Source organism: Sturnira hondurensis, unplaced genomic scaffold (assembly GCF_014824575.4).
Source record: "Sturnira hondurensis isolate 20B ecotype Veracruz unplaced genomic scaffold, ASM1482457v3 Scaffold0018728, whole genome shotgun sequence".
Lineage (NCBI taxonomy): Eukaryota > Metazoa > Chordata > Mammalia > Chiroptera > Phyllostomidae > Sturnira > Sturnira hondurensis.
The window spans coordinates 5,237,730-5,254,293 of record NW_028091359.1 but is presented as its reverse complement, the minus strand read 5'-3'; the positions used below and the strand labels follow the sequence as shown (position 1 = coordinate 5,254,293).

The following is a 16,564-nucleotide window of genomic DNA, read 5'->3' as shown; positions in this document are numbered from 1 at the left end:
TTGTGAACCTTCAAATTACCGCATAGCAAAGAGAGACAGGTGTTTGTCGAACAAATTATAATAAAAAGAGAGTTGCTATTTGCCTTTTGGATTTTGTAAAAGGATTGAGGGAGAGAGTCAGGAACGAAGGCTTTTGGAAGAAGTTATTCTCAACCCATGGAACTGGCATGGCGAGCAGTTTCTGGTCCAGTGCAGGTCTCTCCTGGGAGTGACCTCAGATTTCTCATTGTCACTGGGATTATAATCACTATTTATGGTAGAAGCAGCAGCTACCATTTTTAGTAGCTAATAGGCAGCAGACACTGAGTTAGACCATTGACATATATTATTGCCAAACCTCACACTAACTCAACAAGAGTATTCCCATGGTTTAGTTGCAGATACCGAGATTCAAATGGCCAAAGGTCAGAGGCTCCTGCCTGAACTACCAGCAGTAATTTCTTCGCTGCTAGACCAGCTAAAACCGTCTCCCATCATTCGGCTTTATTACTTTAGTTTGCTGATGATTTGATTAGAAGAGACCTGGCAATGGAAATCATTTAAGAGAACTGATTCTTTGGGGGAGGGGGGAAGCACTTTTTTGAAGAAGAAAACTAAATAACCTGTTGCTTTAAGCCATCGTGGGTGTTTTGCACAAGAAAACACTTGTCCCACTTTTGGAAATCCCCATAGTTCAGCTCGGTGTGCCTCCTCCAGCCCTGCCAACCCTGCTAGGCGAGGTTTATTTGTCCTAACAGGGAGTTCGAGGTAACACACAGGCTGGCTGAAGGCAGGGGCCCCATCCTGACGGACCTCACAGTCCAGAGAGAGAAGACACACACCTGAGGCAATGTTAGAATGTTTAAACGCTAAAGGCCACGGAACCCAGCGAGTTCTCGCCAAAGCAGTCAGAGCAGACTTGACGGAAGTAAAGTTGGGAGGATACCTTGGTGGACCTGCCGGCTGGCAGTCCCCCTGAGGGCAAGGGTCGCCACCCCTGAGGGTGTGAGGGGATGGGGGTGGGACGGGGAATGGGGGGCTGTGGGCACAGTGATGCTCAGCTGCCCTGGCTGAGAAGGAAATGTGAATAGGCTGCTGGGAATCAGAGTAAAACGCTTGTGACCAGGACCTCAGGGCTGGTCTCAAACACGCACTGGGCTTGGCCTGAGCCCCGAGCCTGCCCCTTCCCTGGTCCTTCCTCGGTTTCTTCCTCAGTCAGTGAGAATCCTGCTGCTTCCTCAAACCCTGTCAATCAGGTGAAAGACAGGAGGCAGCTGTTGAGTTCTGAGAGTGGGGGGCGAGGGGTGGGGGGAGGTGGTATGAGGAAGCACCTCCACCATTTTCCGTGGTGGGTCCCTTCCTGTAAAGTCCCCGGTCCCTCTTTGTCACCCTCCTCCTCTCCCTCTCCTCTTGGTCACTGAAATTGTGTCAAATCACCACCCTCCAAAGAATCTAGTCTCATCTTCTGGAGAATTCTCTCCTTTCTGCTCATGCCAGAGACTCTCCAAGCTCCACCAACTTGCCCTAAACTGGAACCAACACCACCAGCAGCTTCTCTCTTTTCTAGTAAGTTCCCTGTGGAACCTGACCTTCTCTGCCTTGAGACAAAGAACCACTGCCTTCCCCTGCTGGGGCCAGTCGGGAAAAGTAGATGGCATCTAATCATCGTATTAAACTAGGCTTCATGGCTGCCAAGGAGAACTCCATTCCCTTCCTCAGTCTGGATGACAAGTATCCATGCAACCACAGCTCACACGCTGGAACGTAAACCCAGTTGTCTGCCGAGCCAGGGAAGGTCGCCGCTCCCTCTCACACGGCTCAAGGATCCTTCCAGGTTTCCTGCCCTGGTGCCTCTGTGTGTATTTTCTGAACTGTCCGAAAGGGGGTGAGCCAGGAAAATTCTCTTGGAAGGATCCGGTCCAGATAGTCAACAATTTTAACTGCTTGTGAACCCAGGACTTGTGGAGGTGCATGGAAAATACCAAAACTCTCCCAAACTCACATGCACTGATGCTTAAAACCTGTGGAGAAGGACCATGAGATTATTCATACCAATTAGCAGCCTAGTTCAAGATGTGAATTAAAAAGATACGTGTTCATTGGGCACTCAGTCCACCTTAGCACCCCAGCTGTTGTCTTCCTGTGCGTGTGCCGTCCCTGCACATCCAGAAGTAGAGCAGAGGCAGGAAGAAAGGGGTGTGGTCCCCAGGTGCTCAGGACCCTCTGGAAGGCCATGTTGGCTGCCGATAAACAACCCGAGGACATGGACGTGCAGGTACAAAGCAGGCTGTGATTCAGACTTGGATGGCACGGAAGGAGCAGGGCCTTTGTGTGCCCCAACTGTAGAAGGCTCTTGACAGTGTTACCAACAGGCCTATTCCAACACCAATGAACTGGAAGCTAGAAACTTCTTAGCAAAAGAAAAGGCATTGCAGGTGTCCCAGGTGCTCATGCATGGGAAGTGGGTAGTAAATCCATGGAACAGGTGGAGAAAGTGAGGCTTCAAGAAGTGAAGCGATTTGCCCACGCCCACGTGGCTACCCCGGTAGGGACCCAGGCTTCAAATCCAACTCCTCTCTGATTGCGAGGCTCCATTCTCTGGGCTGCCTTCCCTACTGCCGGCCCTATGAGCATTCTTTATATGGGGCATGTTTGCCTGCAAAAAATTTATTATTGAAAATTCATTTGCACCTTTCAGCGGCCCAGTCACCACAGATTTTATCAAAGAGGAGGAGGCCAAACCTGGGGAGACTGACGGTCAGCCCAGACCTGCAGAGCCCAGGAGCACCTGGGGACAGAAGCAGACAGAAATCACAGCTGCCCGTGAAGGCGCCGGCCCTCCGGGGAGCAGGTAAGACCCCCTAGCCCATGAGTCCTGATCCCCGGAGAGAAGTGACCTGATGAATTCCATAGGGTTTTCAGACACTGATGAAGTGAAACCCAGGTTAAATAAGCAAACCATTGGCTCCAGTTTCCTTCTCCAAGACAGGTTGGTGGGGAAAGGCAGGCAGGGGGGAGTTGAGTTTTTCTTTCTGTCATTACTGCTTAAACATGGTTGTGCATAGTTTTGAGTGGATGACTGCCATCAGGCTTCCAGAGAAGGCATCTGGCGGCTGGGGGCTGGGGTTGGGGTCCTGTGGGGGTGGGGTGGGGGTGGAGGAACAGTCTGCAGCTCCAGGAGTGAGTGTCTCACTGGGCCGCCGCTCCCACCCCACTCCCGGATCATCTGTGCGCATCAGACTACTCGCCTCCCACGGAAATGTTCTCCCCTCTGACCCAGGCATCAAAATCTTAATGTGTCAGAAACATCAACGTGAATATACACTTTATTCTGAAATGCTGGTGTGGTAGACACCACCTCTTTCAATCCTGAGCATTCCTCCGAAGGCCCAAGCCACACTGCTCTGTGAACCTCGTTGCCCTCGCCTGTGCCGGAGGAAGGACAGGCCCTAAGGAGCCTCTGCTGGGACTCAGGGAAAGCCACAGGTGACAGCCAGCCTTGCTGTGGGCCTGTCCTTCCCCTCCGGGGGACCACTGAGCATCCCACTTGCCTGCCACCCACCGAACAGGGTAACAGTAGCCTGTATTTTAAAACATGGCATACACTGCGGTGGACACACGGAAATACAGAACAGAACACCATCTCGGTGGCTTGGACTCAGGTGCAGTTGGAGCACCTGTGAACCTGTAGCGACTAGACATCCTCAGGACCCCGCGGTCTACTGCCTCCTGCTGGGAAGGGCCGATCTCACCTCTAATCCAGCTCTTCCTCCTAGAGGTGGAGCCGTGGGCGGCCAAATAGCCACTCTGGACTACTGTTCCCTTGATAAGGGTCAGAAAACGTATCTCATCGCATTGCTGTAATGACTAAAGGAAATAATATGCTGACCAGCACCTGACTGTAGTGGGCAATGAACCACTGTTAGTTTCTTTCCTGCCCCTTCCCCAACAGCCCTCGACGAGCTCTCGAATATTATTTAGAAAGTGAGGTTCCCTGTGCACAAAACGTTCCTGGGCCCACGAGGCTCATACAACCCTCCACCTGCACGGAGAAGACACCTTCCATCACCCTGAGGGATTCGTTGAGAATCTGTCCCACTTTTCGGTTATGTCCAGGGCTCCTTATCTTCCCCTAATTGGTTCCTCACTAATCTCCTTTAGTTCTTTTCCTCACGTTCTACAGTAGTTTGCATAAATTGGAGCAGGAGCCAGATCTTTGAATTGTATCAGTCTTGAAGCAGATGTGACAGAAAGGTAATACATAGAAAACTCTTACAAATAAATAGGAAAAACATGAACACCTAATAGAAAAATGGTGAAGAGCCATAGCAGACAATTTCACAGAATNGACACCTTCCATCACCCTGAGGGATTCGTTGAGAATCTGTCCCACTTTTCGGTTATGTCCAGGGCTCCTTATCTTCCCCTAATTGGTTCCTCACTAATCTCCTTTAGTTCTTTTCCTCACGTTCTACAGTAGTTTGCATAAATTGGAGCAGGAGCCAGATCTTTGAATTGTATCAGTCTTGAAGCAGATGTGACAGAAAGGTAATACATATAAACATCTTACAAATAAATAGGAAAAACATGAACACCTAATAGAAATATGGCGAAGAGCCATAGCAGACAATTTCACAGAATACAGGTAGCTAATAAACATTTGGGGGGAAAAATTCAACCTCACCAAGTAATAAATGTAAATTTACATGAGGAAAGTTTAGCTTACCAAATTGGCTAAGGTTTTTAAAATAATACTCAGTACTAGGCGTGAAACCACTAATTCGCATTCCCTGGGCACTGCTGGGCCAGGTGCTAGGCCACGCCCCCAAACACAGCTGTGGGAGGTGCTTTCACCCCCTCCCTGCCGGGTAACTGGGTACAAACTGGAACTTGGCCACGTGTCAAAGGTCTTTAGAAGTTTGTACTTTTTGACATTCCACTTTCCTCTGAACCTATTCTAAGAAAATTTGACAGGTAGTCAAAGATGGATGAGCGAACTTTCATCATAATGTAATTTGTAGCAGCAAAAACCTCGAAGTGATCTAAATACCCAATGATAGGGGAAGAGTTAAAGAAGTTATGACACATTTCTATAAGGCAGCCTTGTACCATGATTAACATCATGTTCTTAATAATTAATGGCAGGAGATATTGCTCACAATAAAAGTTTTAGGGAAAGAAAGCAGAACATAGTTTGTATATACCCAAATATCCCAACTTTTTTTTTTAAAAAGCAATATTTCTAGCTAAGAGAGTCCCCGATGCCACCAGGGAAGAGGTAGGTGCAGCAGGAGAGACCCAAAAAAGGGCTGCGGAGCCCGGGGTAGCCCAGCGCGCACGCACTCCACCTAAAGGTGTTAACTCCATGTTCAAATCTGAGCCAAAGCACAGCCGCCAGGTGAAAACAGTTTGCAATCCACCCCTGAGCTCCAAAACTCAGTGGTCATCTGAGGTTTGGATTTTGGGTGGTTTTCATTCCTCCTTCATCCTCTTCTGTACTTTCCAAACGTTCTACGATGAATAGCGATTACTTTTAAAACCAGAGGAGACAAAAATTATATGACATCAGAATGTAGGAAACTGCTAGCCAAGCACCTGAAGAGGCCTAGGCCAAAGACACAGTCTCGGGGTAGACGGATGCTTTTCCTGGTCTCCTCCTGCTGCACCTAGAACATTCGGTTGTTCCGAGTTGAACTCCTGGACGTGGCAGGCCCTCCATTCACAGCTGGAGCCCATGCGGGGCCTCCGAGAGGCCCCGGCAGCGTCTGCGGGGCTGCTCTATGAATAGCGCAGCCCTGGCATGCCAAACTGGGTGTTTATTCCCAGGCCTAGAGCTAGGAAATCTGCTCCCTATTTGATAGACACACGAAATAGGGTTAAAATAGCATAAATATAGAATGGCACAGTCTGCCACCTTAAGGGGAAACACGCTCGCGCGCACCAGGGAAGCGCTGATGGGATTTTTAAAGAGGAAGGCAGTGTGGTGACAAGGAAGGGTGGAGATGTGTTTCCTGGGGTGTTTCGTCACCACAGGAGCTGCAGTGCAGCACTTAGCCTGTGACTCCTGCCCCAGAGGCCGGTGTCACCAGGTGACAGCTTGGTGGCTTCCGTGAAATAAGCTGATGGTTCCTGTGGAGTTCCCAGTTTCTGTTTCTCAGAAGCTGCCCTAGCTGACTCTTTGCCCATTAGGTGTCTCCCAAAGCCTGAATGAAGCTGGCCCTGGGCGGAGCAGGCTCCCACCATCCCAGGATCCGTGTGTTCAGGCAGCAACCAGAAGATCTGGGTTCGTGCATGCAGCCCGGCCTTCCTGGGCATGGCTCCTCACAGCCAGGTGCTCAGGGCGTCCTGGCATTGCTGGTGTGTCTCTGATGGGGTTTGCAAAGCCCGTGAGGGGCCTGGCACACAGCACAAATTATTTCTAGAAGAGCCGATGAGTAAAGATTTGCACTGCGTTGCTGAGTGTCCCCTGCAGCTCACAGTAAAAGAGGCTTATGGAGCATCAGGACGCTGGAGACCCGAGCTGGCACTCCCCCGGGAGCCCTCAATTACAGTGAGTCAGTATTGACTTGGCTCTTGGCTGAGCCGAATGTGCCCGGAGGATTTACCTCTCACCTGCCCGAGCTGTTATCACACAGCCTTCCTGAATCCGAGGAGCCCTGTCCACTCTGCACTGAGCACTGTGAGCTGCTTTAGAAACTGAATGACAAGGAGAGCGGGGCCTCGTCAGATCCTGGGAGCGGGGCGGGATGGGACACAAAGGTAAATGGGGTCAGACATGTCCTTTCAGTGTCCTCTGCACGTCAGATGGTAACAGAACCTCACAACACACACAGGCAACAACGAATAAAACGGATTCTCATTTTCACCAGGAAGCCCAGCCAGTTTCTGACGTATAACACAGGGTGGTGATTAAGAACACAAACCGTGTCTCAGGTAGGCTTNGATCCGTGTGTTCAGGCAGCAACCAGAAGATCTGGGTTCGTGCATGCAGCCCGGCCTTCCTGGGCATGGCTCCTCACAGCCAGGTGCTCAGGGCGTCCTGGCATTGCTGGTGTGTCTCTGATGGGGTTTGCAAAGCCCGTGAGGGGCCTGGCACACAGCACAAATTATTTCTAGAAGAGCCGATGAGTAAAGATTTGCACTGCGTTGCTGAGTGTCCCCTGCAGCTCACAGTAAAAGAGGCTTATGGAGCATCAGGACGCTGGAGACCCGAGCTGGCACTCCCCCGGGAGCCCTCAATTACAGTGAGTCAGTATTGACTTGGCTCTTGGCTGAGCCGAATGTGCCCGGAGGATTTACCTCTCACCTGCCCGAGCTGTTATCACACAGCCTTCCTGAATCCGAGGAGCCCTGTCCACTCTGCACTGAGCACTGTGAGCTGCTTTAGAAACTGAATGACAAGGAGAGCGGGGCCTCGTCAGATCCTGGGGGCGGGGGGGTGGGGGGGCGGGACACAAAGGTAAATGGGGTCAGACATGTCCTTTCAGTGTCCTCTGCACGTCAGATGGTAACAGAACCTCACAACACACACAGGCAACAACGAATAAAACAGATTCTCATTTTCACCAGGAAGCCCAGCCAGTTTCTGAAGTATAACACAGGGTGGTGGTTAAGAACACAAACCGTGTCTCAGGTAGGCTTGAGTTCGAATGTTCACTCCATCACTTACTAGAAACACGATCTTGGGCAGGTTACATAACCTCCCCACACCTTGGTGCCCTCAGTTACAATGCAGTGTGATTGCAGTACCTGATCACAGCACTGTGGGCCTGGACGTGGACAGGGAACGGCGTGCTGCCTGACCCGTTCAGGATGAGCCCTCGATAAAAGGCCCAGTCATTATCTTTATAAGGCAACTTTTAACCGAATGATTTTACCAGTAGAAATTCCTTCCCACATGGTCCCTTTCCCCCTCTCCACAGCTCCTCACACTCGAGATTCAGGGCACAGTGGGGTGGGACTGTATTGCAGCCGGAGGTTACAAGTTGGCTAGGGGCTAGTGACAAAGAGGACATAATGATGTCATGAGAGCCTTATGATTTTTGTTTGCACTAAGTAGTAAATGTAATCACAGATCATCTGTTTAATTGGGCACCAACTTCTAGTCTTCCTCCTGATCTGCCAAGGCAAACTGTAGCTTTCTTAAGATTTTTGTAAAGCTGTGTGGGAAGCAGGAGGGTCACCGATGCACGCTGAGTGAATTGGGGTGACGAAGCACTGGGGGGCTTTGCAGAAGTCATTCCTGGACTCAGGCTGGCTTTCCTCTCCATCAAATGCTCCAACAAGAGTCACCACGTGAGAGATTTACCCACCACCGGCCCTGACTGACCTGGAGCTGGACAGTCTGACTGAAACTTCTATAGAAAGCATCAGTAGCCTCAAGGTCACCCCGTTTCTCCAGAAGCCAGCCTGAGCCCCACCAACATGCAAAGGAGAACTCTGAAGCAGTAAAATGAAGCCAGGGCTGGCGGCCAGAAGTCTCGTGCCCCACCCCAGCCATTCTGACCCCATGTATTTTCCTCTCTAAGTCTTGTTTGCGGCCTTAAGGGGCTCTCACCCTTGGTGTTAGAGGTCTTTCATCTGTGAGCACCTGTAGTAGAATGATAACCTTGTCTTTTCTCCATGCAGATCCAGTTCAACGACAGGGTGAGATGTGGACAAGCAACGCTAAGCTGAAGAGGCCAATGCGAGAGAGAAGGAACTTAGTCCCACCCTCACAGCCAATGACCATGACCAAGAACACCTCTGAGAGAGCCAGAAAAGAGGACCGGCGTGCTCTTTCCCAGAAGGAGCCGCAGCCGGCCCCATCGCAGGCCTTCCCAGGAACAAACAGACAGGTGTCGAGCGAGTCCTCGGGGCCACCACCCTTCACCACCACCATGGGAGAGTCGAGATGGGCGCCATTTAGGTTCAGAGATGAAGATTTTTATTCTGTTTTGTCATCGAGCTGTGGAGGAGAGAGTGATGACACTGAGGAGGAGACCCACGTGGAGGAAGAGCGTTTGTTGGCCAGTATGCGTGCACCCCATTCTCCTTCCCATCGTAAGAGAGGTCAGTTTCTCGGCACATCAGCACCTCTGGCCAAAAATAAAAATTTTGAAGAAAATCCTGAAAATTGCAGGGCTAATTCTGTAAGAAAAAGTAAGTCCAATCATGGCTCAGTAAGGATAAGCAATGTAATGGAGCCAGTGAGAGAGCAGGCTCCTGTCGGGCAAAGGATGCCCCAAGACCCCAGGCTGCCTAATGGGGGGTCTGCGACAGAGAATGACAGTGGTGACAGTGAAAACGCGGACAAGACCTTTCGTTCACGGGACCCCACACTTGACCCTAATCTAGCAGATGGTCTCAGTGCTGAAGATGCATTTGGTGATTGCACCTCTGCGGAAGACAGGCCTGGCACCCATACTTACGAGAGAGAATGGCAAACCTATTTAAACAATTCTAGCACTCCTCTTGATTACTTTCTTTCTGGTAGACCAAGATCACCAATGAGTTTATCTCATAACACTCCTGGATCATTAACGCATTCTGCCCTGACAGACGACGTTCCAGTAGACTTGTCGGTGACATCCACTTTAGTTCACAGTTCACCCTCAGAGGGGGCCTCCAGGCTTAATGCTTGTCAACCACTATCCCCCATTAGAAATAGGAATACATTCACCGGTCCTGAACACCACAGTTACTGTCCAGCAAATGGTGCACGTGAATTTGATGTCGGGGGAGCAGAAGCTAGTGCCTGCACAAGCCAGTCTCAGGGGGCCCCGTTGTACAGAGATCTCTTACTAAATCCTCAAAGGAGCCTGTTGCTGGTGGAGACTTCCAGCTCCTCTGCATCAAGGAGGAGCTTACAAGGCCACTTGCGTGTGCGTGGGTCCCTGCAAGAGAACACACCTCTCGCTCTCTTTGCAGCATCTAATTTCCCAAATCAGAATGGTGGTGGGAACGGAGGGGCCGTCTCTGGTCTCACAGATGAGAAGGCAGCCACTGAAATAAAGGCTGACCCCGAAAAACTCAAGAAATTTCAAGAAAGGTGAGAAATTTTTCTGATGATATGTAAATACATATATTTTTATTCCATTTTTTCAATGCTGAAATAAGCAATGCTTTTATTAGAGGGGATTTTATTTTTAATATTTTGTGTATTTATTTTTAGAGAGAGTGGAAGGGAGGGAGAAAGAGAGGGGGAGAAACATTGGCCTGCAACCCAGGCATGTGCCCTGACTGGGAATTGAACCTGTGGCCTTTTGGTTCACAGGCCAGCGCTCAATCCATAGAGCCACACCAGCCAGGGCTATTAGAGGGAACTTGAAATAATAGGTAGGCCCTTCCTTGGCCTTATAATGACTACTTATATGGAGAGTGTTGTCCATTTTGTTGCTTTTAAAATATATGCATGTATGAAGAAAAGCTCGACATTCCAGTTCAGTTTCTTTAGTAGTCCCTAAGTGTTTTGTCCCTGGAATACCATAATTTTAAGAAAGATGAGTTTGGCCCTAGCTGGTGTAGCTCATTGGATTGAGCACAGGCCTGCAAACCAGAGGATCACGGTTGGATTCCCAGTCAGGGCACATGCCTGGGTTGCAGGCCCGTTCCCTACAGGCCAGCCCCCAGCAGGGGATGCACAAAAGGCAACCATGAATTGATGTTTCTCTCCCTCTCTCCTTCCCCTCTAAAGATAAATAAATAAATAAATAAATAAATAAATAAATAAATAAATAAATAAATAAAAGGCAAGTTTGCTAGTCATAAGGTTTCTGACTGCTCCACAGGGCTAGCATTTCTTTCTGGCAATTAGGATCCAAGACTTTTACAAAAAGGTTGCTGTCTCCCCCAAAGGAGCCTTTCAGCACTTGAAGTTCACCAGCTCTCCCTCACGGGACTTTGCACAAATCCAACCAACTCTTCTAGAATTCAAATCTTCCAAAGTAAAAGGCTGGTCCCCAATGGTTACCATAGTTACCCAGTTCCCTGAAGGGCTGCTCTGGGGTGACCACTGCTTCCATTTTAGGTACTCTTTCTCATGCACGAGAGACAAATAGATCTGTTCTTAATGACCCTTTTCTTTGATTATTCCTTTCTTGTGAGCTGCTATTGGGATATCTTACAACTCTCAGATCTAAGATTTTTAAACCTCTCAGTAAGCACCATGTCAAGATGCTACCATTTCACTCATGGTAGGTGTTACCATGCCTTTATCTTGGCTCACAGATCCAGAAATTGAGACTTCGTATTCCAGCCCTGTATGTGTGGCTCATCTGGACCACTAATTATCCTATTGATATTTACTCGTGAGTGGGAAAGTTCCACAGCAATGAATTAGACATGCAAAAAAAGAAGGAAATCATAGAACATACGATGCATACGTACCCCCATGTGTCTTTTATCCACCTGCAGGAGTGAAGCAAGTTTCTAACTAGTGGCGCCTTTGCTTTCCCACACTGAACAAGCGACTAGGGACAAGCGACTAGGCCAGCCCAGGGATGAGCTCCCAAAAGCCTCACACCCACCCAACCTGCCCCACCCTCAAATGCAGCTTCACGCCCACTTGTCCGAAGTCTGAACTTCCACGGCCCCAAGTGATGCCTTTGGGCGAAAAATGATTCCTTTTGCAAATGCACCTGCTTCTAGGGCCAGTAGTACATTAAAAGGCTATTATTTGTGTACTTTGCCTATCAGACACTCTTTTTTTCTGTACATAATAAATCTTACGCTTTTCTCATTTCAAAAAGATCCATTACAGGAAATATTTCAAAATATAAACCTAAAAGAAAAATTACCTGTAACCCTATAATCCAGAGATAAGCACTGTTAGAACTGTTTCCAGTCTTTTATCTTTGCATATAAATGCAATTACGAGTAAACATTGGTTCATATTTTATAATATGTCTTACTTTAATATTTCAAGCCCATTTCTCAATGCCACTTAATGCTCTTTAAAATTTTCCCCTTGGTTAGTTACTTTAATACATACAAATAAGTATATAACACGTGTACCTTCCAGACAATTAGAAGCAAAACCAAACCCAGACACCCCTGTGTCTACCTTGCAGCTCACAGGCCATGGCTGGAGCTGGGAGCCCTCACCCACCTTTCTGCACCTCCCTCCCTCGGCCCCTCCCTCCCCTCCCAGGAAACCATTCACGCATTGCACTTATCCTTCTTTGCTTTTTATTTTGTTGTTATTGGAAGTTAATTTTTTTGCCCTGTGGTTTTACCATATGAATATATGTACTCCTAAACAACATGCTGTGCATAATTCTGAATTCTGTAGAAATGTCACTATTTTCGAAGGCCTATTCTTCTGTGAAATGTGACCTCGATTCTTCTGTGACTTACCTGATCCCCTTACATCACTAGTGAGATGCATTCTTGTTGACATGGTTGGCTTTAAGTCTTTCGTTTTCTCCATTACAGAGTATTCCATTATATGAATAAACCACAATCCAGCCATTCTTGAGACACTTGGGTTCTTTGCTGTTTTCTGCAAACAGCTCTGTATGAACATTCTTATAAATGTCTCCTGGTGCACATGGAAGAGTCCTCTGAGGCATTATTTTTCTAGGAGTGGCCCTGTTGGGTTGGCTTGTAATACACCTTCCACCCTACTAAATAATATCAACTTACTGTCTCACCAGTAATGTATGCTATTGTCCGTCCTTGCCAGCACTCGTATTGATTGGCTTTTCAAATTTTTGCCAGTTTAATGGGATTAAAATGATATTGTAGCTTCAATTTACATTTTCATGACTGTCAATGATCTTAGGCTTTTTATGTTCTCTTAGGAATGTTAAATGACCATTTGTGTTTCCTCTTCTGTAAATACATATTTATGTCTTTGTCCATTTTTCTTTTAGAATACATTTATTTTATTTTAGAAGTTTTTTACATATTCTGCTTAGTATTCTAATCCTTTGGCCAGGTACATCTTAGAAGTATCTTTTTGAAATTTGTAGCTTGTCTTTTCACTATCTTGATGTCTTTTACTGAAAATAAATTCTTAATTTGAATGTAATCAAATGTATCCATCTTCTTTTGTATCCTGTCGTCTTAAGAAATCCTTCCCAAACATGGGGTCATTATGCTTCCTATTTTCTTCTAAAAGTTCTACAGTTTTATTTTGCACACTCAGAACTTACCATGAAAAGAATTTGGGACTTAATCATGAAGTGACATGTCAGATGTGGTGTGAGGGACATGTCACGAATACCAGCTGTCCCAGAGTCTGTCCCAGCTGACCAACAGACTGCCTCTGTCCAGGCACATGCGTGTAAGTGTGTGACTGTTTCAGGGCTCCCTGTTCTGTCCTGTTGGTCCTCTTTTGTTTTTCCCCAACCCAATAGCACACGGTCTTGATGTCTGCAGCCTTTTAAGTTCTGATAACTGTTGGTACACAGCCTCCCTCTTCGCTTTGTTCTTTAAAGGCCCTTGACTACGTTTAAGAACCAGCCTGTAGGTTTTTCACTGGAATTGCACTGAATCTGTAGATTATTCTGGGGAGACATAACATCTTGGACATACTGAGTCTCTCTTTGACAAACATGGTACATCTGTCCTTTCCTTTGCATCCATAATGGAAAACTCTAATTCTGTTCTTTGTCACTGAACTTTCCCTTCCTAGGGAGGGTCTCTTAAGAAACTGAACATACACTTCTACATCCAGAGCAATATAGAGCTCTGTCCATTTCTTCCTCCCCTTTGATTTTAGTCTCTAATAGTTTCCTTTCCTCAACCAGACAGTCCCCAGGCCCATGAAAATTCTAAAGAACAACAACAAAAAAATAACCTCAGGCTCCTCAAAGATTTCCCTACATGAGCATCAGACAGCTATTCTTCATTCGCCATTAATTAGACACAGATATATTTGCTTACATTTTCACTTCATCTCTATCCAATTCTGGGACATCAGCAAAAATTGTCAGCGAGTGTCATGGTGAGCTTGTGTCCAGGTTTATCCATTCGTCATTCATCCCACCCAACATCTATCGAGTGGCCTCTCTGTGCAAATACTTTGCCAGACACTGAATGCACTTTACAGTTTGCAGAACAGGTTCACCATCATCCTTGTGTCCAGTCTGCCTGTGACCCATGATGTAGACAGCGGGCGTATCATTATCACCCTGGCTTTGCCAACAATAAAGCAGATAAGTGGGACTCTTAAGTCCCATGTCCAAAGTCACCAAACTCACAAGCGGTAGAGACAAGCCTCAAACCCAGGCCCCCTGACCACCGATCCCATGCCCTCACCAACAACTACACAGCCAACGTCCTCCCAGCGGCCATGGCAGGAAGAGGAGCTCCCGCCTTCTCCGCAGTTCCCCTCAGCAGCCCTGTCCCACACCTCCAGATGCGTGGCAGCATGCTGGTTCTCCTGGTCAGCTCACCTGTATCCCTTCCTGCAGGGGTGCCTGACGTAAATCTTCAGCAGGATCAGAGGGAGCAGTGGAGACCTGGGACCCTGTGGCCAGGAGTGGGGGGTTGCTCCCTCTCCCTTCCCCCTGTCCACGCCCTGGGAACTGGTATTTGCGGAAACTGCAAACATGCGGACTCCTGGTCATGAGGGCTTGTTTTCCGTTTAGTCTCCTGGAGGAGGACTCTGAGGAGGAGGGAGACTTGTGTCGCATTTGTCAGATGACAGGGGGTTCCCCAACCAACCCCCTCCTGGAGCCTTGCGGCTGCGTGGGAAGCCTGCAATTTGTTCATCACGAGTGCCTGAAAAAGTGGCTGAAAGTGAAAATAACATCAGGTAGGTGGGAAAGGAAGAGCGAGGGGCAAGCGTGCGGGGACATGGAGTTAACAGGAGGCACCTCCGTGTGGGACTCAGAGCCCTGACAGCAGCTCCCTCACCTCCGCCCGGCAGGAGCGGAGGGAAGTGGTGGCCGCCAAGCCAGCACTGCTGCTCACAGCCCCGATGGTGGCAGTGGGACTAAGTGCTGCCTTTAAATCATGGGAGGGCAACGAAATTCTTTTCAAGTCTGACAGAAGAATCCTGCAGTATATGCTACTGAACTTGACCCCTGCCTGAGGCCTAAGCAGAGTTGCTAAGATTGCCTCCCAGGAGGTCAGCAGTGGAACCTCAGCAAGCGCATGGCCACCCAGCCAGCTAGCAGACACCTGGCCAAAATAGTTCGGTTCCTTTTATTGATGTGGGGAGGGAGTGGTCACTGAAGAAACTGAGCAAAGCTGGCTTTTTGCAGTAAGGGTAGAAAAAGAGTACTGGCTGAATTTTCTAGAACAATATTAGACAAAGTGATTTCCACGTGCTGGTTTTGTCAACTCTGTCTTCAGCAGATCTTGGAACTGGGTATGGAGCCCCAAGTCCCTGGGGAGGTCATAATCGAAATACAGCCACACCAGTAGGTGGGCTGTAGTTTTCTTGGCAGAGAACGGGAGGTTTCTTTAAAACACGGTTTTAGGAAGAAGAGCCACTTGCACAAAAAGACGTAGAAAACCAATACAAAGGTTAACTTGATTAGAAAATAGCTTCCATGTCTTTCAGACACACCTGTCCAAAACTTTTAACCCCCTAGCCAGATCCTACTTCTCTTCCCTTCTACTTTCTCTTCCTTGGTGACCATCCTTCCAGACAGCCTTAGAGACCTAAGAGGTCTCCTGTCCCCGTGGGGTACGTCTGTGCCTGCTCAACAAGCACAGAACGCCATTTATTCAGAGAAATGGACATGTGGGATGATCACACATGCGCAATCAAAAACCACTGCCCACGCTGCTCAAATGCGTCTCCACAGAGCAGGCAAAGGCCTCGGTCCTTCAGAGAGCAAAGAAACAAGCAGGTTTCAGCTGCTAATGACTGCCATGCAATGTTTTCTCCTACCATAAATTTAGGCCAATTAAATATCTAGCACAGAAAAAATTGCTCATGAAATAGACGATGAAGGTCCCACTCAATGCTTATAAATGCCAATGCTGGGAGGGCCTGTTGAGCGGGATTAGACTGTAAGATACACAGGACATCAGTAGCCTACAGCATCACAGATTGATGCTTTAAAAACAACAACAACAACAAGGGAACAAAATGCAGATAAGGGATTACTGTTCATCCCTGTCCTTTGAAATTCTGTACTACTATTTCTCTATATTCCCCATGGGGACAAGCTCTAGAACAGCACAAACCCCACCTTTACCACCCAAGTGCAGATAACGAATTTGTCCTGCATTCTCTAATGCGCAAAATGAATGCTGGCACGTCGTTAGCCAAAATGCCGCCACCACACCGGGGGGAAGACGCGTGGCAGAACTTCTGCCTAGACAGAACAGCCACAGGTCTGCCTCCTCCACTTCTGCACTGGGAGTGGGCAAACGGAGCAAAAATGCTGATTTAGAGAGCACGATTTCTAACAACAACAACAATAACAAAACACAAAAAAGGAAGCCTTCTCGTGTTTCTTTTCCCGAATGTGGCGGAGCCAGGGCCCAGCGCTGGCCCCACATACTGCTGTGGTAGTTCCCACACATGGCCCGTGGCTCCCTCCTTTTCTCAGGTGGGAAGTCACCTGTGTGGGAGTAAAGGCAGAGTTTAAGCCACAGATTGGGGATAGCTTCTGTCATCCATTTGGTACTCACTAATTTA

At 48.1% G+C, this 16,564-nt stretch overlaps 1 protein-coding gene across 1 annotated transcript in view; it reads left to right on the top strand.

The window, feature by feature from the left end:
* The window catches only part of MARCHF10 (membrane associated ring-CH-type finger 10), an 82,522-nt gene that overhangs the window by 47,549 nt on the left and 18,409 nt on the right, over positions 1 to 16,564 (top strand). Inside the window, exons 5-7 of the mRNA XM_037070235.1 lie at positions 2,678 to 2,830; positions 8,608 to 10,009; positions 14,556 to 14,722. Of these exons, the coding sequence (XP_036926130.1) occupies positions 2,678 to 2,830; positions 8,608 to 10,009; positions 14,556 to 14,722 (1,722 nt within the window). The remainder of the gene's footprint in view (positions 1 to 2,677; positions 2,831 to 8,607; positions 10,010 to 14,555; positions 14,723 to 16,564) is intronic.